Genomic DNA, 21,929 nt, shown 5'->3' with positions numbered 1-21,929 from the left:
AGTAAGAAGAGAATAGTGTGTGTTCTTTTGGTTAGGTGGAATGCTTTTACAACCAAACAAATGAACAAAACATTGATTTTATAAAGTAATAATAAAATTGTGAACGGGATATATACCATTCGAGTTGAAATAGACTCTTCTCTATTTCAAGTCTTTTTGTCTTTTCATTTTATCTATTTTATGATTATGATTTTATTATTAGAGAATCTGTTTAGACACCGCTTATTACTGAAAACTAAAAATATTGCAATAAAATAAGGAAAATGCTAACAAGTGCCCTAAGGACACTCTTTAATAATCCAATTAAAGAAAGTTTTTATGGGAAAAGAAAAAAAATTAATTAATATTTTGACAACTTTTTTCATTTTCCATAAAAATGATATCAAAACTTTCCTAAAATAGATTCTTAATAAGTGCCCTTAAGGCACTCGTTAGCATGACCTATAAAATAATTTTCAAATGTATGAATAATGCCGTAAAATCCAGTTTTAAAAAAAAATTTGTTAAAATCTGTATTTACGGGTCCCGTGAACTGTTCACAGAACCTACAGAAAAAAGATTCACGGAACTCACAAAAAAAAACACAGCACATTTTTTTTCTTTTCATCGCAATCCAAACCCAGCCTTCGTGAACAAACCGCCATATCATATCAAGTTTTAAATAGAGTGGTAGTCCGCCACGTCTTTTTCCCCATTCAATTTGGTTTTATGTAATTAACCCAACCTGTTTGCTAGGTCTATCCACAAATATGTGGTAACAGACTTAACTGGTAACAGTAAGAAGCAGAGGCACATCACTATCTCTTCAGACTCAGTTGCCCACTACCATCTCTCTCTTTTCACTTCACAGCCACAGCCAAAGCCAAAATGCCGACCCAATCATTGGAACCCATCATTCACCTACCACCATTACCACTACAGCCACTTGGTTCCAACAGGCCTAACAAAACCACTAGCCTCTCCTTTCAGCGGCCTAAACTAACCCACCAACCCTTGCACACCCACCTCTCCATGCTTGATAAACCAGTGGATTCAAACATGTATGCTTCAATTCTCGAATCTTGCAAATGCCCAAGTTTAGGAAAACAGATACATGCCCACTCACTTAAAACTGGGTTTCATGGGCATGAGTTTGTAGAAACCAAGTTGCTTCAAATGTATGGAAGATGTGGGTGTTTGGAATTTGCATATTTGTTGTTTGAAACAATGCCGCTGAGAAACTTGTATTCTTGGAATGCGATTCTCAGTGTGTATGTGGATAACGGATTCTTTGAGGAAGCTTTTTTGCTTTATCAAGAATTACAATTTGAAGATATTGGCTTGGAGTTTTTCGTGTTTCCGGTAGTCTTTAAGATTTGTAGTGGTCTTGGCATAGTAGACTTAGGAAGACAGTTGCATGGGATTGTAGTGAAGTATCAGTTTGCTTCAAATATTTATGTGGGTAATGCTCTGATAGATATGTATGGCAAATGTAAAAGCTTAGATGATGCCAAGAAGGTTTTAGCAACGATGCCCAAGAAGGACCGTGTTTCATGGAATTCTATTGTCACGGCTTGCGCTGCCAATGGGATGGTTTATGAGGCATTGGAGTTCTTGGAAAGAATGTCTTTGGAGGATTCGATGCCCAATCTTGTTTCTTGGAGTGCAGTTATTGGGGGGTTTTCGCAGAATGGTTATGATGAAGAAGCCATTGAACTGCTTTACCAAATGAAAGCAGCTGGAATTGAACCAAATGCGCGAACCCTGGCAAGTGTTCTTCCTGCTTGTGCTAGACTAGAAAAGCTAAGTCTTGGCAAAGAACTCCATGGCTATATAATAAGACATGGGTTTATGTCTAACCCTTTTGTCGTGAATGGATTAGTTGATGTGTATAGGAGGTGTGCTGATATGGGGACTGCTTTCAAGTTATTTTTCAAGTTTTCAATGAAAAATGTTGTGTCATATAATACAATGATTGTTGGGTATTGTGAGAATGGTGATATCTCCAAGGCCAAGGAGCTGTTTGATCAGATGAAGCTAGCTGGCAATGAGAAGGATATAATTTCATGGAACTCGATGATTTCAGGGTATGCAGATAGCTTCATGTATGATGAAGCTTTGAGCATGTTTCGAGATTTACTGATGGAAGGGTTTGAACCTGATTCCTTCACTCTAGGAAGCATTCTTAGTGCTTGTGCTGATATGGCTTCTTTAAGACAAGGGAAGGAAATACATTCTCAGGCCATTGTTAGAGGTCTGCAATCTAACACCTTTGTGGGTGGAGCTTTGGTAGAAATGTACTGTAAATGCCACAATTTAGCGGCAGCTCAGGTGGCTTTTGATGCAGTAAGTGAAAGGGACACACCAACTTGGAACGCCTTAATCTCAGGCTATGCATACTGTAATGAGAAAGAACATGTTCATGATCTTATTCAAAAAATGAAAGGAGATGGTTTTGACCCAAATGTATATACATGGAACGGTGTTATTGCCGGCTGTGTGGAAAATGAACATTATGATTCAGCCATGAAATTGTTCGCTGAAATGCAGAAATCAAATTTGAGGCCTGATATATACACAGTTGGAATCATTTTACCGGCATGTGCAAGGTTGGCTACAATTGAGCGAGGTAAGCAGGTTCATGCACATTCAATCAGATTGGATTATGACTCGGACATCCACATTGGAGCAGCACTTTTGGACATGTACGCAAAGTGTGGAAGTATAAAGCATGCGAAGCTGGCTTATAACAGGATCAAGAAGCCTAATTTGGTTTCCCACAATGCCATGCTTACTGCATATGCCATGCATGGACATGGGCAGGAAGGAATTGCATTGTTTCGTAAAATGTTGGAAGATGGTTTTGGACCAGACAATGTGACTTTCCTATCAGTTCTTTCTTCCTGTGTCCATGCCGGATCAGTTGAATCAGGTCATGAATTCTTTGATCTGATGGGATATTACAATGTGGAACCCACATTGAAACACTATACATGTATGGTTGATCTCTTAAGTCGTGCAGGCCAGCTTAATGATGCTTATGAACTTTTAAAGAGAATTCCCATGGAACCTGATTTGGTGATGTGGAGTACTTTGCTTGGAGGATGTGTAGTTCACAGTAATGTTGCATTAGGAGAAATTGCAGCAGAACGGCTCATAGAGTTGGAACCGCATAATACTTCAAACTATATTCTATTAGCAAACTTATATGCTCATGCAGGGAGATGGCATGACCTAGCTAAAACAAGACAGATGATGAATGACAGAAGAATGCAAAAGAGCCCGGGATGCAGTTGGATTGAAGATAGAGATGAAATTCACGTGTTTCTTGCAAGTGACAAATTGCACAAGCGAGCAGAGGAAATATACTCTACTTTAAATAATTTGATTATTCACATGAAAGGAGGGTTTACAATTTCTGTTTAAGTGCAACAAAAAAAAAAAAAGATTTGGTGCTCTATGTTGTATCATACAAAATATAAATATCTAAACATAACTTTCTAAAATATTCTTCCTAGAGAAGAGAACTGGCTTATAATGGTGCATTTTCTATTTGTTGGAAATGCCACTGAGAGTAACAGCATTATCTAAAGCATCATTCATAAGCTAAGATTCAGTACAGGTCCAGTGACTCAAGCACCCTGCGAGCTTGGATATGTAAAGCAGTCAGTCTTTCCTTGGGATCAAGTGTTGAACCAAATTGACTGGCTGCCCATATCAAGGAAGCAGATTTCTCTCCAAGAAGTCGCCTTATATCTTCATGTATGGCTGCCAACGGAGGCCTTTCCCTCCCATTTACATGCCCTATGAGTAGCAATAAGAACTCACCACATTTCAACCTAATCACAGGAAAAAGATATTTCTTATCACTATGTATTGAATTGGTAAGAAATAACACAGACAAGGGGGGTGATAAAAGAGAGAAATAGTGAAGAATTAACGAGCTATATATCAACTACTACCGACATGTCAATAATAGGCACATTCAAAGGTCTTAATGATGAGAGTTCCCTCCAACACAGCTTACCTAATCAAATGAACCAAGGTATGGACAAAGGAACAAAGACAAGAATTTATTTTTTAGATCAACACTATGTTTAGGCGAAGAGTCAAGTTGGAATGGCTTAACCTTGCAACAAAAAGAAGAAAGGGTAGTCTAGGAAAAGGCAGCAAATGCTGCAAGCATACAATCATGTGGTGACTGTCTGTACAGGACTTCAAAGGTTACACTAGTGTAATTCCAAAGAAATTTGCACATGTTTTGGGCAAACATCCCATGTTGCCCAATTCTACGTCTCCCTGACAGCTCTACTGTCAGATTCATTTTGCATTCTCAAGACATTTCTGTGTCTCCCTAACATTCAATTAGAGACACGGTTGGTCTCTATAAATTGGTCTCTTCTCAACTTGCTAACAAGACTACAAATTTAACCGTATAAAAACACAATCATTTGAAAAGGAAACCAGAACAAAAAATGATTACAAAAGTGCCAATTCCAAAGATTAAAATTATTGACCACTCTTTTAAGGTAAAAAAAAGGATAAGAAAGATACATTCACCCAAACACTGAGAGGATAAAAGAAAAAGGGGGCATGGAAGCTAGCATTAGAGAAAACTTCAAGTTGAAGTAAAGAAAATTTAACATGCTCGTTTGAAAATTTTTCCATAGAATATGCCAAACCAGCAGGGCCAGCTAATAAGTTGTTACCATATTTTTCAAATTAGAAATATAGAACATGGTTTATATTGAAAGTAAAAGCGATTTGATTTTGCCATCAGAGAGGAACCATCACATTGCATAGTATAGATGTTTACAAGCATTAAAGTGATTCAGGACAAAAGAAATTACCTGAGATTTTCATCCACTTGTTTGTCTCTTATGAGCTCTGCAACTTCCTCGATACCATTACATGCCTCAAATTCCTAGAAAATAAGGAACAAAGTACACAACACATGTTGAACAAATATTAAGGCCATTGTATGGCTGGTAAGGTGACCTTGATTTACTTAATATTATGAGCCTCACTCTAGAAACTCATCTTCTCTCTTGAGCATACTTGAACAAATATTAAGGCCATACAGCAATAGGTAGAAGAAACAACAAAATAAGGATTAAACTTTGATCAACTGAAACAAAACCATCAAAAGAAGGTACAATTAATTATCATCAAAAGCCAGCTACAAGAAGACATATCATTATTTGGCCAAAACAAAAATTCTAATCCATAACAAATGAACAGTAAAATAAGAGTCAACATAGCGAAATACCATTTGATTGGCTGATGAGTCCAACATTATTGAGACTAAAGCATCTAAGCATGCACCTTGCTCAAGTACTCCACGAGTTGATAATATGTTCATTAAAACCTGCAATATAGAAAATTAGATCTAAGTTTGGTATTAAGAATTCTGACAATTATAAAAAAAATTATAAAATAATAAAAGAATTCACACATTTATATACAGCAAACTCTAACTCCCATCACCCTTGGCAAATAATCAACAGCCAAGAACAGAACCAAAAAAAAATTGACTGTTATGACTATATATATATATATATATATATATTTTTTTTTAAATAGGTAAGTTACATGTACAGGAATCTGCCTATCCAAACAAAATTGGGTGTAAGACTGCCTACCATGACCTCTCCCAAACCCCGCAAAAGTGGGAGCTCTGTGCATTAAGTACGACCTTTCTTTTTAAAGTTACATACACATTAGTGGGTCTTGAAACCATGATCTCACCAACCATCTCATCATTATAGGGAGAAGAAAGTGTCATTTGAGCTATAGGTCATTGGGCAATCAATACAAATTTCATTGGTTAAACAGAAAGGCGCAAGAGGAATGCAGGGTTTCCCCAAGACAATACGTTGAAGAAAAGAGCGTTCAATATAACCTCTACAAGTAACAGAGTTACACTTATACATGACAGTGATAATGACAGTAACATTGTCACACTGGTTTAACATTGAACAGTAACTTAGCTACATCATACCAACGGAACATGCTAAAGCCACAAACTTTTTTATAAACGGCTGATCTGGTGGGTGGTGTTACTGGTGCACCAGTAAGAATTTGCCAAATCAACCGTTTGTAAAAATGTTGTAAAAGTGGAGATACCCCAAATCCAAATCTTGAATTTCACTATAAAGCATTCAATTTTTTTTTAAATTTTTTTTAATTTAACATTTAATGGGTATTAATTAAAAACTGGGAATGAAACAAATCATGAATAATTAAGATGAATATATAGAAAGATAGAGACCTGAATAGCGTTATGTTGATGGGCCAAAGCAGTGCTCTCTCTATGAAGCAAACAACAACCTTCCAAAACTCGAAGCGCGAGTGCCACCTCAGCATCAGTAGAGGGACTCGTAATCTTCAAAGCCTCTACACCTTCACATATGTGATCTATACTCTCCACTTCCTCTTGTTCCCTTTCTTTCAACGAGTGCTCAAACACAGCTCTAACCACTGGTTTTTTTTTTGTAACAAAAAAAAAAAAAAAGTTAGTTAATTAGTTAGTTAAAGGTGAAATTGAAGAAGAAGACGACGTCGTTGTTATAACCTTGGAGGTCAGGGAGGGACTGAGTCTGGCAGAAGAGGTGGACGGTGGAGTCGGACTCGGCGACGGATCGGAGGAACTTGAGGAGGTTGCGGAGGCCGCGGAGGCGGAGGAAGGAGAACTCGGCGCGGGCGTCGCGGAGGCCGGTTTTGAGAGCGAGAGTGACTTCGCGGTAGAGCCGCTTCCGGTTCAGCGAGTTGACTAGCTCTTGCACCGCCGTCTCCGGCGGCGGTTGCTGCTGCTGTTGTGGTTGTGATTCTGATTCCGGCGATGGTCTCGGAGCTGATAGTCCCTCCGCCCACAGCGCCTTCTTCAGGTACATTTCTCTCTCTCTCTCTCTCTCTCTCTCTCTCTCTGTGTCTCTCTCTCTCGCTTTCGCTGCTGTTTGTTTCTGTGGAAAATGATTACCTTTCCTGTTGTGGTTTGTTGAAACGTAGCTTTTTGTGTTCTAACGGGATAAAACGACAGCGTATTCTTTCGCTGTTGAAAACTACAATTATTAAAGTGATGAGTTTGATGTTTTAGGTTGCGTTTGTTTGAGATAATGGAAAGTGTTTAGAAGATATAAAAGTTGGAGGATGAATTTTTTTTTTTTTTTATTCTTTACCATTTATAAGTGTTTAGTAGAAGCCTAGTAGGGATGGAAAAATAAAATGATAAAAATTAAATTATTGTTATATCCTTATTATATTTTGGGTATGGCTTCTATCTAGTGTCCTGTGACATTGGATTTGTTGCGATCATGATATGTGTCCATTTTGGAACACGAGTCATGATCGCAGCGGATCCAGTGCACTAGAGGTACTAGACTGAAACCACATCCTTATATTTATAGTAATGTCTTTTTATCCTTGCATCTACTATTTCCCTCTTTTTTTCTCTTCAAGAGAAATTATTAGGTCCATCGATAGGATTGTTGAAGTGGTCATTCTAGTTATTCTAACTAATGAAATATTAGTAGGTTCCAGTTACCTCAACTGGTAAAGTCACTTATAGTTGAATAAAAAATTTGAGGTTCAATCCTCGTTTACACCAAAAACTGATTGGTTTCTTGATCTAATAATAAATAACTATTATCAAAAGCGGATGTCATAGGTTGAAACTTTCTATTAAAAAAAAAAACTAATAAAACATGGTCATTTATGTAAATGTTGACATCACCTAGTGGTTTTATATATTTAATTGTTGTATTGATTAAGAATTTGACTCGCACATTTGCATAAGTGACATTATTTATTGGTTGAGATTTAAGAGGACTACTTCGATAATCCTCCCAGACTTAATAATTTCTTCCATTTTGGGGGAAAAATCACCCACCCATTTTCCGGGAAAAATCACCCACCCATTTTCCTTTCACTCCATTTTCTCTCCTTAACCAAATAATGAATAATACATAATTTTTATCCCCTTGTTCTATCTTTCGCCTTTTCACCCCAATCAAATATAGCACTAACCATTGGTTTCAGTTAACTCAACTAGTAAAAATTTTTATGGTTGAATAAGAGATTTATGATTCAATCCTTACTTATACAAAAAACTGACTAGCATCTTGGTTTGACTATATATATATAATTATTACACAATAAGATAACTATCACTTGACATATATTTTAAGAGGATTATGACTTAATTTGTTTGGATATTATCTATAGAAATGAGTACACAATAAGGTATCAAATTATTATTTTTTTCCCTTAGAAAAAAAGTATAAAATTATTATTTTTAGTTTATTAATAATATAGATAGTCAATTTTTTTTTTTTTTTGAGAATAAATAGATAGTTAAATTTATAATAAGAAGTATATATAATTTTTAATAATATAAGATTAATAATATAATTTTTAATCGCGGTTTTATTATATATGAAAAATGAACAAATTAATCAAGCTTGTGAAAAAATAATTTATTTGGTTTAACAAAAAATTGAATAAATATATAAATATATTTGTAAGTGCCCAATTTGTTACGATCCCAAGACAGTATTGGGCTCGTATGAATGGAGGCCCTCACAATATCATTTGTAGAGAGTGGGCTTCACAGGTATGGCCTTGGGCATAGATCATCGGCTTGGTAGTAGTTCCTATGGGAAAATCCTGCATGGGCGGGCTTGGTTTTTCTAGCTAGACCCATTTTCTTTTTTCTTCTCCAGAGCCCTCGCCTTGAGCCTTCTTTCCTTCTCCTTTTATATTGGTGTTCCATCCCCCTCTTTTGCGTCCACGTGTTGATTTTACTTTTGGGGTGCAGGCCTGTCCAGTCGACCCATACCTAGAGTGGTTGGGAGTTGCTGGAAAAGCGCATGGGCATGGGCATGGGCTTGTCAGACGCCGAATTCCGTATTACTGTGTTGGCTGCTTTTTTCCCTGGCCCTGCCCTTACACTCATTTTGTTCCTCTCTTTGGGCATTTAGTGAAGTGCTGAGGAGGAGGTTGTCCTCGACAATGGCTCTCCTCGGCTTGGGCCGTGGACCTTAAGATAAATTGGGCCTGGGCCGGGCTACACTTTCTTTAGCCCCACAATAGCCCCTCAAAAGCCTGCTGCCCGACTTTTAGTTGGGAATGAGGGTTTTGATAATGTTGGGCCTACATCATAGCCTGTTCTGATTCTGCACTCCATAAATATTTGCATTTTTCCATTTACTCGGGAGTCGTGTCAGACCAAGGGACGCGCCTTCATTTTTCATTCGCGCGGAGCCCTTTGATATTTCGGTACTCGAGGCGCGCCTTCACGAGGATCTTCAGATCCTACGGCTGCGGTTGAGATTGGAAATTGAGTCCAGTCTGCTTTGTCTGTAGCGTTCCTGGGAAATTTGCGCAAGTTTAATGCCACCGGTCTGCTCTGTGTATAAATAGGATAGGGGGTCACTCCCCTTGCATACAAACCCTTCTGCTTTCTTCAGAAACATAATCCATCCGCCATACTCAGTCTCCATTTTCAGTGTCATTTAGCCTCAGGGCAGTATGCTTGAGGCATGGGTGGGGATAAAGGGTCTTTACCCGTTTCAGAGACACCGAATCCTTAAGGTGATATGGTACGGGCAAGGATGACACAGGTTCAAGCCGGTCCTCCGCTTTGACAGGGGGAAGATGGTCTTCCTCTATCTTTTAGTCAAAATCAGAAGCAGGTTCTGGTCATGCCAGATTTTTGGCATGTTAGAAGAAGGAATTTCCGCCATCAGCGCCGTCTGCCTTGCCGCAGGCAAATTTTTACGGGGGCTCCCCAACTTCCGGCTCCCTGCACATTTTCTTCAACGGTGCAGGCCCCAAGTTGGGTTCCCTGCACCTTTTCTTCAGCGGCGCTAGCCCAAAACCAGGTGCTCTCTGCACCTTTTCTTCGAAGGTGCAGGCCCCTCGTCGGGTTCTTTTGCTGCCTGAGTTATGGGCATGTAAAAGTATTGAGGAGTGGTTCCCTTACTCAACATCTCGGCGGAGCAGCCAACCTCTCCTCTGTGTTCCTCCTTCGGCTTTATCTTTACTCTCTTGTATTTTTCTTTTTATTTACGTAGTTAGCTTTAATGTAAGCTTATTTCAGCTTTTCATTGTACACTGTACTATTTCTTTGTCTTAATAAAAGATGAGTTTATTTTTTTCTAAATACTTTTCCTTTCTGCAACAACTACTTTGTGCATGAGTATTAAATATAAGCTTGCCTTTAATGATACTCGGAGCAAAAAAATGCCTTAACTCAGATTCCTACTAGTTTAAACTTACAGACATTATCAAGTATAACAATGGTTATCCTCAATAAATTAAACTCTTGGAACTAACCGGGATAACGGTTGAGTGCTGCGCGATGCATGCTAGACCAATGTCCGAGAACGATAAACTCTAAATAATTCATCCTAGAGGGTAGCCGAGCAGTGAGGGACCTCAATTGTGTTCTTCTTGGTAGCACATTGCTTTAAGTTGCGTTTGTCCCTTTGGTACTGAGGGTCCGAGGGCAGGATGGGCAACCCATTCAGTGTAGGGATTAACCCAACCGTTAATGGGGGAATTCTCCTCGGATAGTTCCTAAGGCCCATGTAACGTAGCTTTTCTTTTAAGTACTTGGTTTCCCTATAGGCTTGGGTCCGAGGACCATACAAGGCCTTGGTTCTGTCCAAAACTTGTAATTTTTATTGTAAGTAGTTGGTTTCCCCAGAGGCTTGGGTCCGAGGACCATACAAGGCCTTGGTTCTGTCCAAAACTTGTAATTTTTCTTGTAAGTAGTTGGTTTCCCCAGAGACTTGGGTCCGAGGACCATACAAGGCCTTGGTTCTGTCCAAAACTTGTAATTTTTCTTGTAAGTAGTTGGTTTCCCCAGAGGCTTGAGTCCGAGGACCATACAAGACCTTGGTTCTGTCCAAAACTTGTAATTTTTCTTGTAAGTAGTTGGTTTCCCCAGAGGCTTGGGTCCGAGGACCATACAAGGCCTTGGTTCTGTCCAAAACTTGTAATTTTTCTTGTAAGTAGTTGGTTTCCCCAGAGGCTTGAGTCCGAGGACCATACAAGGCCTTGGTTCTGTCCAAAACTTGTAATTTTTCTTGTAAGTAGTTGGTTTCCCCAGAGGCTTGAGTCTGAGGATCATACAAGGCCTTGGTTTTGTCCAAAACTTGTAATTTTTCTTGTAAGTAGTTGGTTTCCCCAGAGGCTTGAGTCCGAGGACCATACAAGGCCTTGGTTCTGTCCCAAATTTGTAATTTTTCTTGTAAGTAGTTGGTTTCCCTAGAGGCTTGGGTCCGAGGACCATACAAGGCCTTGGTTCTGTCCAAAACTTGTAATTTTTCTTGTAAGTAGTTGGTTTCCCCAGAGGCTTGGGTCCGAGGACCATACAAGGCCTTGGTTCTGTCCAAAACTTGTAATTTTTCTTGTAAGTAGTTGGTTTCCCCAGAGGCTTGGTTCTGTCCGTAGGTACCCCAGAGGCTTGGGTCCGAGGACCATACAAGGCCTTGGTTCTGTCCAAAACTTGTAATTTTTCTTGTAAGTAGTTGGTTTCCCCAGAGGCTTGGGTCCGAGGACCATACAAGGCCTTGGTTCTGTCCAAAACTTGTAATTTTTCTTGTAAGTAGTTGGTTTCCCCAGAGGCTTGAGTCCGAGGACCATACAAGGCCTTGGTTCTGTCCAAAACTTGTAATTTTTCTTGTAAGTAGTTGGTTTCCCCAGAGGCTTGGGTCCGAGGACCATACAAGGCCTTGGTTCTGTCCAAAACTTGTAATTTTTCTTGTAAGTAGTTGGTTTCCCTAGAGGCTTGGGTCCGAGGACCATACAAGGCCTTGATTCTGTCCAAAACTTGTAATTTTTCTTGTAAGTGGTTGGTTTCCCCAGAGGCTTGAGTCCGAGGACCATACAAGGCCTTGGTTCTGTCCAAAACTTGTAATTTTTCTTTTCTCATCTGTGGGGCCTTGACGGGAATGAAATCCTCGGCCGAGCCCCTTGAACCATCTACGTGGCTGACGCTATAAGTGTAGCCCCTAGTCAAGGATCATAGCCCCTATCGAAGCTTTACGCTAGAGCACTGTAAGTGGCTGGTAGAAACAACACGGGTATTGTCTCAAACCATCATCTATACCAAGACACAAACCTCCCCACAGACGGCGCCAATTGTAAGTGCCCAATTTGTTACGATCCCAAGACAGTATTGGGCTCGTATGAATGGAGGCCCTCACAATATCATTTGTAGAGAGTGGGCTTCACAGGTATGGCCTTAGGCATAGATCATCGGCTTGGTAGTAGTTCCTACGGGAAAATCCTACATGGGCGGGCTTGGTTTTTCTAGCTAGACCCCTTTTCTTTTTTCTTCTCCAGAGCCCTCGCCCTGAGCCTTCTTTCCTTCTCCTTTTATATTGGTGTTCCATCCCCCTCTTTTGCGTCCACGTGTTGATTTTACTTTTAGGGTGCAGGCCTGTCCAGTCGACCCATACCTAGAGTGGTTGGGAGTTGCTGGAAAAGCGCATGAGCATGGGCATGGGCATGGGCTTGTCAGACGCCGAATTCCGTATTACTGTGTTGGTTGCTTTTTTCCCTGGCCCTGCCCTTACACTCATTTTGTTCCTCTCTTTGGGCATTTAGTGAAGTGCCGAGGAGGAGGTCGTCCTCGACAATGGCTCTCCTCGGCTTGGGCCGCGGACCTTAAGATAAACTAGGCCTGGGCCGGGCTACACTTTCTTTAGCCCCACAATATTCATTAAAAAATAAAAAATTCCCTAAGGACTTGGAGGACCTCAATCGCCATTTAGGAGGAGATTCCTGCAATAAAAAAGATAGGAGGCATATCAAGGAAGGGGTCCATTATTGACATTAGAAAATGATAGTGGACCAGCATAATTCTTCCTAGTACATGCCTACAGGGTTTTAAATTCAGTACTAATCTTTACTTAAAAAAGAAAAAAAAAATCATTACAGGTAAATAATTTCAGTATGGACCAAGGAAAATAACCCACTGTGTGTGTGTTTGTGTGAGTTATTTATTTATTATTTTCTAAATTTTGTTTTTGAGATGGTTGTTGTAGGGGTAAAGTCCCCAAAACATACAATGGGCCTTGGGCCCATATAGAATTCGACCACGTCCGAGGAGAAGGTGTGGGTACCAAAAGGGCTCCTGGCCCAATTCTTATGGGACCAAACTTGTTTAAAAGGCGGTCTGAGGAGAAATGTCTCCTCGGACGTGCCAAATATGACTCAAACACGCCCTCTGCCAGCAATAAAGATTCACCCCAATGAGTGTTAGTAGCAGGGACGAATCCCACAAGCCCGTAAGAGGGAAGAAAGTGTAGGATGTCAATGGAGGAACTACAGTTGCAACATTAAATGCATGACAGCTACTTTTCTGGCTGCATTAATGTGGAGAGGACTTGCGAACAGTGTTATCTTGGCTACTACAACTCACAGAAAGATGGGGGAGATGTCCGATGGGACGGACATTCAAGTGAAGGTCCAGATGATCAACAAGTGTAAGGTTCTGATGACTTCAAAGAGGCTATATAAGAGAGGGGAGTCCCCATGAAGAGGGGGACCGAAAAAAGGAGGGACTTAGAACAGAAGAAGAAGAGAAAAATCATAGTTTTTGATAAGAGACATGGATACACCCCATACGTCTTCTCGGACCGTATATCTAATGGACATGAAGGAGATTTTCTTATTTCTGATTGTTGTATGGCCCAAAGTTAACTAGCACACACTTCGTTAGGGTCTAGTTCTGTAACCTACTCTCTATAAATTCATTATTTAGGGCTCTTTGGGCCAGAACCCCATAACTGTTGGGCCCAGGCCCTGAACTGAGACCCTACAATTGTGGTAGAGAATCTTTAGAGTCAAATTGTTAATTTATTTTCTTTTCTTCCCTGCCCTTTTTAGGTGCTTCTTTTCTTACCAGCCAAATGAAGAATAAACAACTCATGCAACTTGTTCTCTGACCTTTTCTTGCAGCTTCTTCTCCTAACTTTTCAGTTTTATTTTTTTATAAATAATTTAAAAAGAAGAAGAGGAAGAAAATTGCATGATTAAGTTAAAAATATACTCATCATGATTAAGTTAAAAATTGCGTTATTTTTTTTTTTTGGTGGTTCATAAATGTATGTGTCTAAATATATATATATATATATAGAGTTGAGTTTAAGTTACACTAGTGTAACTCTAAACAATATTACAACACTCAATATTTTTTAATTGGATGCAAATTTTGACAAATCCACCGTTAGATTACATTATTTTCGTATATTCTCCATGCTTGCAAATTTTCATGGTGATCAAAGATTAATAGCCATGTCATCAATCAATTATTTAAATTCAAATTTTTGTAGTTTAAAATATTGCATAAAAGATGAGTTTATTGATCGAATAGTAAATAACATCCAATTGACATGAAAATTGATAAGAATGTTAAAAACATATAAAACATGTAATTCAACAGTGGAATTTTCAAAATATAAATTCTATAATAAATTATTGGGTGGTGTAACATTGCTTAGAGTTACATCAGGTATAACTTGAGCCTAACCCATATATATATATATATATATATATATTAAGCTCCTTCATTTATTAAAGTTTCAAGCTCTTTATCCATTGAAGTACGGAGCAAGCTGTATGCCAGTTTCAATGGAATAATTAAAGTGTGAAGTTGAAAAAACACAAAAGAAATAGTAATAAATTTGTATATCATATTTCAAACATGCTGTTTCTTTATTTGTGAAAAGGGAAATGATTTTACACTCACACACACAATGTACACACACGCTTTGTTTTTAGCTGATTTCAAGTCAAGATTTTAGTTTTTTTAAAAAGCACGTGTGTACTCTGTGTAATAACCATTGCTCTTTGTGAAAATAGGTTTATTTCCTTGTTACCATGGCTATATTTTTGGATATCCACTAAATATTAATTGATCAGGAGGTGATTGGTATGCCGTTTCAATTTCATTTCATTAAGAATGATAAAATTCTTTAGGGTGCATGAGGATGAGGGTCTAGAAGAGGTGATTGGTAAGCTATTTTACCTTCAATTATAGAGACACTGATTCTCATACTCAAACCTGCAAATAAGTAACCATTAAGATTTATGCCAAAGAACAAAAAGGTAGATAGGAAAACAAAAGGTAAATAGGAAAACAACCATGCTTATATCAGAAAGTAATGGTGTCACTTTCAAATTGTATAAGGCGACTGAACAGAAACCAATCATGTGAATAACCTTGTAATTTTACAAAAACATAATAAACTTACAGAATCAGGTAAACATGGAAATGGCCCTGGTGATGGAAAGAAAGACATGTCAAGCATGCTTTGCGCGCAGATAGTATCTGCAATTAGGGTATAAATGCAAGCAAAGTTGCATATTCTGTTCACATTACCAAACATTTAGCTGAAAAGAGATACCATAGAAATAAAAACCTGAAAAGCAGCTCCACTAGAACATGCTTTCAACCATAGCACATTGTCAGATCTAATTTTTTTTGCTGTTACAAGCCTTCCAAATCAATGTGAGTTACTGCATTACTTTGCTTATTTAAATAGACAGACTTTTTAAGTACTAAGATTAACCCCAAACACTTTGAAAGACACCAAATTTTCTTCTCTTTGGCCTTTTAAACTAAACAGAACCGGCTAGAGTTTTATAACTAAAAATCCATATCAGATAAAAAAAAAAAAAAAACTGCACACTTGAACAATACCGTGATTTTATTAACACAGAATATGAATACTCAAATTACAAATTCCAGAGATAAGTACATCGCACGAATGAACAATGAGAAACAATGACATTTGCAAATGGGTGAGAGCTTCCTGTACAAGATGAACTTCATGTACCGCTAGAAAGTAAACATCAGTGCTGGAAGGAATGGGATGAGGACCCCCTAACAAAATGCTACCAGTTCTCCTTAACAATCTTCGATTTCTCCAATATGAACTTTCCTTCCTTGTACTTCTGTGTTGCCTCATAAGCTCTTTCATACTTCCAACCCAACACCTCATGGCAATCAGCACAATAGATATCAGCTACAGTGTGGAGACCAGTCATGAGATGCCTATCTTCTTTTGGCCCTATCACAATGTTCATTGCATGGGAGAACAAAAAAGCTCGGCCATTTCTTCCCTAATAACAAAATTATGGAAAATAATGTTGGACCAAAAATAAGCCCAAAACTTATTACCATAGTCAACATTAACACAAACAATCAAGAACAAAAATAGAAACATTGATTGGAGTTTTGATACATGATATGAAAATGGCACTGATAACACCAAACATAAATCAGCCAAAAAAACCCCAGAATTCATTTTTATGAAATGATAAGAGTAACATGCTATTGGAGGGAACTAGGAGCGCTAGACAGAAGGCTTTATCTGGTTGTGTGAAACAGGACACAAGCCTTGCCCACATCAGAGTTAGTATGAAGGGGATTGGCATAATGGCATTACAAAGGAAGGCTCTTACAGGGTGATAATTGTTACCCCTAGGAATTTTTGGGTATATGGCTACTTTGTTGTGCTATAGTTTATTATAAACATGGTTAAAATTGCAGTGTTCCAGTTGTTCTTGTTTTGGTTGGTGAAGTACTGAGCTGCTCCTATTTCCAGAGTGTGCTTTGTAGTAAAGCTGAAAAACTATCATAGTGTCAATTAAACCAATTTACCCAAAAAAGGAAAAGAAGTTCTGAGTTCAATTCTCTCTCTTTGCGCTTTTTGTTGGGGTCTAAATTCAATTATAGACCCTTTCTTTCCTTTATGATTTGTTCCTTAATCCAAGAGTTCTTATATTTATTTTTCCCTTTTTTGGTAAATCAAGAGTTGATATATGCAAATTTTGAGTTTTCCATTCATGGGTTCCTCATAAATTTCAGGAACAATCTTCTACACTCATTTTAAAACCAAGAATAATATTATAACCAAAAAGAAAACAATGGAATAAGGTTTTTCAAGCATACTCACCTGAAAAGCCTTGGAAATTATATCATCATGAAGTGAAACATGGTTCCGACAATTACAACAGCTGTACAATCGTGGCCCCATCAATTCAGCCATTATCGAACAATTTTTTCAGCTCCGAAGACCAATATGCCTGCCAACCCAGAAACCCAAAAAAGAGTCAAGAACACAAAAAAGCTTAGGTGGATGAAACCCAATTTAGACTACAATTCTGTGAGACCAATATAGATGCAAAAAAAGGAAAAAAAGAACACTTATTTACCTACAACAAGCTCAAATGATGAAATGATGATGACCCAAAAGTCTGAGAAAGATAAGAACACAGAAGGGGGTTGTTAGCGTGCAGGACTAAACCAAAGCTGGATTTTACAAGGTTGAGTAAAGATTCCATATAAGATATTAAGGTCTGACAGTGACAGAATTAGTATTAAAGAGTAAACAACAAGAACATGAAAAAAAAAATAAAAATACAAATTAAATTATTGGATTACATAAAAAAGTTGGTCTTTTTTTTTTTTTTTTTAAATAGCACCGATTGAAAAGTTGAAGTCTTTAAGATAAAAAATTGATGGAAAGAGAAGGGACAAAGGAAAACCCATTAAAGAAATGAATGAGTATGATAATGTAAAATAGATAAGAACCTGAGCTGTAAAATCAGGTATTAATTTAAGGAAGTGTTTATTATTCTTTGCTTAGAGAATGAAATTTAGAATTCTTGCTCTTAACTTATAACAAGCTAATCAATACAATACAAAATAAAATGATTAGAAATTAGATAGATATGAAAGATAAATTTTCTATTTTTGTTTCTATTTTCTGTGCTAACCTGACCAGTCTGACTCAGATTCACGGTGGCAGCTCCCTAGAATTAGACCTTGATTCTGTGACTTCAGAGAAAGAGAGAGAGAGAGAAAGAGAGAGATGATTCTTTAATTCTACTGAGGACTTTGTTAGGGGACAAGGCTCACGCGCGAGCTTACCTGCCCTTCACACGTGCTGTTCCTATTTTTTTCCGAGAAAGTTTTACTAGGAATAAAAATTATAAATTTATATCTTTCAAAAAAAAATATGTTTTAAAGTATTGTTCTATTAAGTTTTAAGTTTTATTTTTTGGGTGAAATTTGTGTGCTTTTTTTGCACAGTACACAGCATGATTCGGACACAACATGGGATATCCAATGCAAAAAAGCATTGAATAGAAGCTGTATCCTTATTCTTTATTTTTTTGTTAATCCTTTTAACTGCCATTGTTTTTTAGTAGAGTCTTTTTGTGCAATCTACAACTGCAAGTTCAAAAAAGATGCCATTTTGGAAAGTTAAAATAGTACTAAAACTAATGGTGAGATCGGATGGAATTAAACATATAAATTAAGAACATATTAAAGTTAGAGAATAAGTAAAGTTAGAGAATGTAATTTATAATTTAGTCCTTTACCAACCTAAGGAGTACATATTAATCTAATAAAGCTTGTCTTAATAACATTTTTTTAATTATATATGAAAAATGTTAAAGAAAGTTGTACAAATTTTACTATGAAAGTAATTATAAATTGATATGATAATGAATTTTATCGGTGTCATATTAATAATATAATAAATTAATTTCTTAATTATATAATTTGTTTATATATTAATGTTGACACTTTAGTTTATAAAGTTTATATACTAAAAGTAGTAGTATATACAACATTGGGAGTTAAAACTTACAATTTACAAAGGGAAAAGAGGTTTGGAATAAACCGGCAAATAATTCCTGTTTTTCTCTATTATAAGAAAAACTACAGGCGTATTGACTTTCTAGGCATATAGAATAGGCCATATGGGCAAAAGCAGAAGAGAAATTCCTTTTGAGTTGTTGAGTAAACATTAAAATTTTCGATGCAATGGCTGTATTGACTTGACACTTATATATTGAAAAATTCTAGGGGACACAAAATGAGCTGATTCCAATAACCTAATCACTCTCTTTTGAGGTAATCATACTCTCTCACAACTATCTGCACATCCTAATGTCATCAAGTTAAAAAGACAACTAAAAGCTCAAGCACTCTTACACTTTTTTATTGCTTTCAGGAATAGATCAACCAAGTAAACTATCAGAATATTTTCAAGGCGTATTCTTATCTAGGCCTGAAGATCCATTTTTAGTCTGCATCATTTGGGTCTCCATCTTTTAGCTTCACAGGGATCATGAGTCATGACATCAAACAATAAAGTTAAAATCATACCCGGCACAAACTTTCAATCAACATGTGGAACTACAACAGTGGATAGAATTTTTTAAAACATACTCTTAAATTATCTGTATGTTCATTAAAGATGCAGACTAGTTAGGCACTACATCTGTTCTCCAAAATTGAGGGTAACGCTGTCTACCAATGGCCTCTCCTAGTCTTTGTAAAAATGGGTGAGTCTTGTGCAGTTGGATGCAGACACCAAATCAGTCCAATATTGGAAAAATGTTAACCAATAAAAAAAGTAAAGTTATAGTTCATAATGCAATTTGCCATACCTTTGTAGCCATATTCTATCGTAGAACTTGTCGCGTTACTCGCATCTTGAAATGCATTCTACATATTTCCTTTAATTGACAGATCATTACCAGCAATCGGCAGGCCATCACACATGGAAGGATGGAAGTGGAAGAGTCCATAATTGGAAGGCTAAGTGAAATAGAAAGTTATGTCAGACGTGAGAGGAAGACTAGCATCAAAATCCATGATAAAGAATACTATCCAGAATCAAGTTCTTTGTAGCCTGTGGAGGATCCCTTAATCTGGTTTTGATGGCTAGTTTATTTTGTGTTGTATAGGCTCTCATATTCCTATAAATGGAGTTGACTGTGGTAGTTAGCAGTTGATATTGCTTGTCCTGGCTGGTTGTTCCTGTGGTATGAGGATTAGTACACTGTTTTGTTAGCAGCTGGAGGTTTGGAGCTGCTTGTTTTGTTTGTCTGTTAACAGTTTGGTGCTAGTGTTTTTGTTCCTGTTCTGCAGGTTTTCTCTGCTTTGAATAAAGAGTTTATTTATCCCAAAAAAGAAAAAAGGAACTTAGAAGATAAGAGGGAAATGCTAATCAACAAAAATAATAATAAAGGACCATAAGATCCTTGTTTAAATCTTCTCATTCGAAGTATGTTACTAATATTGGGAATAAAGGCACATTCTTGGACTGTTCTGACTTGAAGCAATGTTCTATTTCAAGCCCCAGTTCCCCTACACAAAAGTTTACTTTATTCCTTAGAGAAAATGAACCACACTGCATAAATTTGGATGCGGATTTCATTTTCCAAGATTTTAAAACAAGATTCCGGCTAGGAAATTAAATACAGCATATAATAGTAACAGATCGATGAACATGTGAAGCCTATGTGCTTGTATTCAATCTGGGACATATGAAACAAGGACCTTCCTCATAGTGGAATTATTATTCATTGTTTTGGTGCTAAGCATAGTACACAGTTATTTGGCTCATAACTGTGGATTCTTAATATTCCTTGCTGATCTTTGCTCTCTCGATTATGAACTTCCCTTCCTTGCTTTTGTGTCTGACATCATAAGATCGTAAATATTTCCAGCCTAGTACCTCACCACAGTTGCAGCAATAGATGTCAGCAATAGTGTATAGACCAGTTATTAGCTGCCTGTCCTCTTTTTGCCCCACAATGATGTTCATTGCATGAGAAAACAGAAATGCTGGCCCAGATTTTCCCTGAATAAAGTAACAGAAATAAAGTTGGGCAAGCATATTATTATGGCACATAATCACACACACACACACATATGTATATGACTAATGAAGAAATATAACCAAAAATTTAGCATCTAATTCAGATCCAAAAAGTCAGCTTGAATAAAATAAAGGTTTGCACAATAACATGCAGTTTCTAAGCCAATTTTTGTACAGATTCATATCTAGAGAAGAGCACAGTTCTGGATAAGTAGTCCAAATAAATCTAGCTACTAAACTATTTGATCAATGAGAAAACTGTTTAAATGAATATTTTATCCTTGCATCTTCAGTCAATTCAGAATTTCAGATAATAGTCCTCCCCTCTTTTGTAGTCTCTTACATTTTGCAATAAGTTATATAGTATTAAAAATAATAGGTTGAGAAAAAATATCACTGAATTCTTTTGTAGGAGAAAGCTAGACCAGTATGGCTATCAGCTATTCACTGCTTCCAATTAGTATGTTATTCTTAAACTAAACTATGTAGCAGATTTGAGACTAGAAAAGTTAAAGATAACATCAAATACTTTACCCAAAAATTTTTAGAAAGCAGGTCACTGCGCAGTGCAAGAGGATTTTGACAATTTTTACAGCTGAACAAAGGTTGATCACTGAGTTCTGCCATCGAAATGAAAGCTTACCAGAGGAATGGCAAAGTCTAAAGCTAAGGAGATGAAAAGTTAAGGACTCAAATTACAATATCAATTGGTGGAAGCAAACTTGATGGATAATTGTTGACTGGTTGATGGATATCCTAAAATGCAAGTTTGAGTCTGTGGCGGCAGAGTTTGATCAAAAGGCCAAATTTATAAAGAGAAAAGTCAATGGATGGTGAATATCCATCCAAACTACAATAATTTTGTCTAGGGATAAACCTTAAACCAAATAATAATTGTTTGACAAATATCTCTCTCTCAATTGGAATTTCTCTTTCTTATGAAAGGAGAAAGAAACAATAGGTCATGGGCATGGGAATTGAAATCTTGATAGGATCTTAAAATCTTAATTAAATTTGAAACCCAAAAGAAGTGGATCCCAGCTAAATATTAAAATTATAAAGATACCATTAGTATTGTAATTAAATATGTTGGATCTTGAAATCTTACCAATCCTTTACCAAATATTCATGTTGATCTATACGTATAAAGGATTTAAAGGTCCAAAGACTAATTTTTTAAATTAAGTTTGAGCCAAAAATTAATAGGAAAAGTTTAGTAACTATATTTTACTAATAACAATGGGAAGTCAG

The 21,929-nt window shown here is 37.1% G+C and overlaps 4 protein-coding genes across 6 annotated transcripts in view; 1 reads left to right on the top strand and 3 right to left on the bottom strand.

Moving 5' to 3' along the window:
* Positions 1–637: 637 nt before the first annotated feature.
* On the top strand, positions 638–3,428 carry LOC115960115 (pentatricopeptide repeat-containing protein At2g13600-like). The gene has a single exon (XM_031078827.1). The coding sequence runs from the start codon at positions 868–870 to the stop codon at positions 3,403–3,405; it is 2,538 nt and encodes an 845-aa protein (XP_030934687.1). The 5' UTR covers positions 638–867; the 3' UTR covers positions 3,406–3,428.
* The window catches only part of LOC115960116, a 22,905-nt gene continuing 4,271 nt past the window's right edge, over positions 3,296–21,929 (bottom strand). Inside the window, exons 2-6 of the mRNA XM_031078828.1 lie at positions 6,554–6,906; positions 6,251–6,459; positions 5,249–5,347; positions 4,830–4,903; positions 3,296–3,818 (exon numbers count right to left, since the gene is read on the bottom strand). Coding sequence (XP_030934688.1) covers positions 3,593–3,818; positions 4,830–4,903; positions 5,249–5,347; positions 6,251–6,459; positions 6,554–6,872 — 927 coding nt within the window. The 5' untranslated portion in view covers positions 6,873–6,906 and the 3' untranslated portion in view covers positions 3,296–3,592. The remainder of the gene's footprint in view (positions 3,819–4,829; positions 4,904–5,248; positions 5,348–6,250; positions 6,460–6,553; positions 6,907–21,929) is intronic.
* LOC115960118 (protein yippee-like At4g27745) lies at positions 15,684–17,898 on the bottom strand. Of its 2 annotated transcripts, XM_031078831.1 has the most exons (4): positions 17,776–17,897; positions 17,212–17,253; positions 16,953–17,082; positions 15,684–16,116 (listed from the first exon to the last, which is right to left on the bottom strand). In XM_031078831.1, the coding sequence occupies exons 3-4, from the start codon at positions 17,043–17,045 to the stop codon at positions 15,889–15,891; spliced, it is 321 nt and encodes a 106-aa protein (XP_030934691.1). In that variant the 5' UTR covers positions 17,046–17,082; positions 17,212–17,253; positions 17,776–17,897; the 3' UTR covers positions 15,684–15,888. The 2 variants fall into 2 exon arrangements, with proteins under 2 accessions (XP_030934691.1, XP_030934692.1); XM_031078832.1 differs by lacking the exon at positions 17,212–17,253 and having other exon boundaries at positions 17,776–17,898.
* Positions 20,035–21,929, bottom strand: part of LOC115960119 (protein yippee-like At4g27740) — a 2,937-nt gene continuing 1,042 nt past the window's right edge. The window contains exons 1-2 of one of the 2 annotated variants that reach the window (XM_031078834.1): positions 21,213–21,549; positions 20,035–20,660 (exon numbers count right to left, since the gene is read on the bottom strand). In XM_031078834.1, coding sequence (XP_030934694.1) covers positions 20,436–20,660; positions 21,213–21,305 — 318 coding nt within the window. In that variant the 5' untranslated portion in view covers positions 21,306–21,549 and the 3' untranslated portion in view covers positions 20,035–20,435. Of the gene's footprint in view, positions 20,661–21,212; positions 21,550–21,929 lie in introns of those variants that run through there. The other variant, XM_031078833.1, reaches the window with a different exon arrangement.

The sequence above is a fragment of the Quercus lobata genome, chromosome 9 (assembly GCF_001633185.2).
Source record: "Quercus lobata isolate SW786 chromosome 9, ValleyOak3.0 Primary Assembly, whole genome shotgun sequence".
NCBI lineage: Eukaryota > Viridiplantae > Streptophyta > Magnoliopsida > Fagales > Fagaceae > Quercus > Quercus lobata.
Note: the sequence above shows the minus strand (reverse complement) of the source record. Positions and strands in the feature narration are given on the sequence as shown.

Coding starts and splice junctions, on each gene's coding strand:
- LOC115960118 (XM_031078832.1), bottom strand. CDS start 17,045: ATGGCTGAATTGATGGGGCCACGATTGTACAGCTGTTGTAATTGTCGG. Junction 16,117..16,952: donor TAATTTCCAAGGCTTTTCAG/GTGAGTATGCTT, acceptor TTTTGTTATTAG/GGAAGAAATGGCCGAGCTTT.
- LOC115960115 (XM_031078827.1), top strand. CDS start 868: ATGCCGACCCAATCATTGGAACCCATCATTCACCTACCACCATTACCA.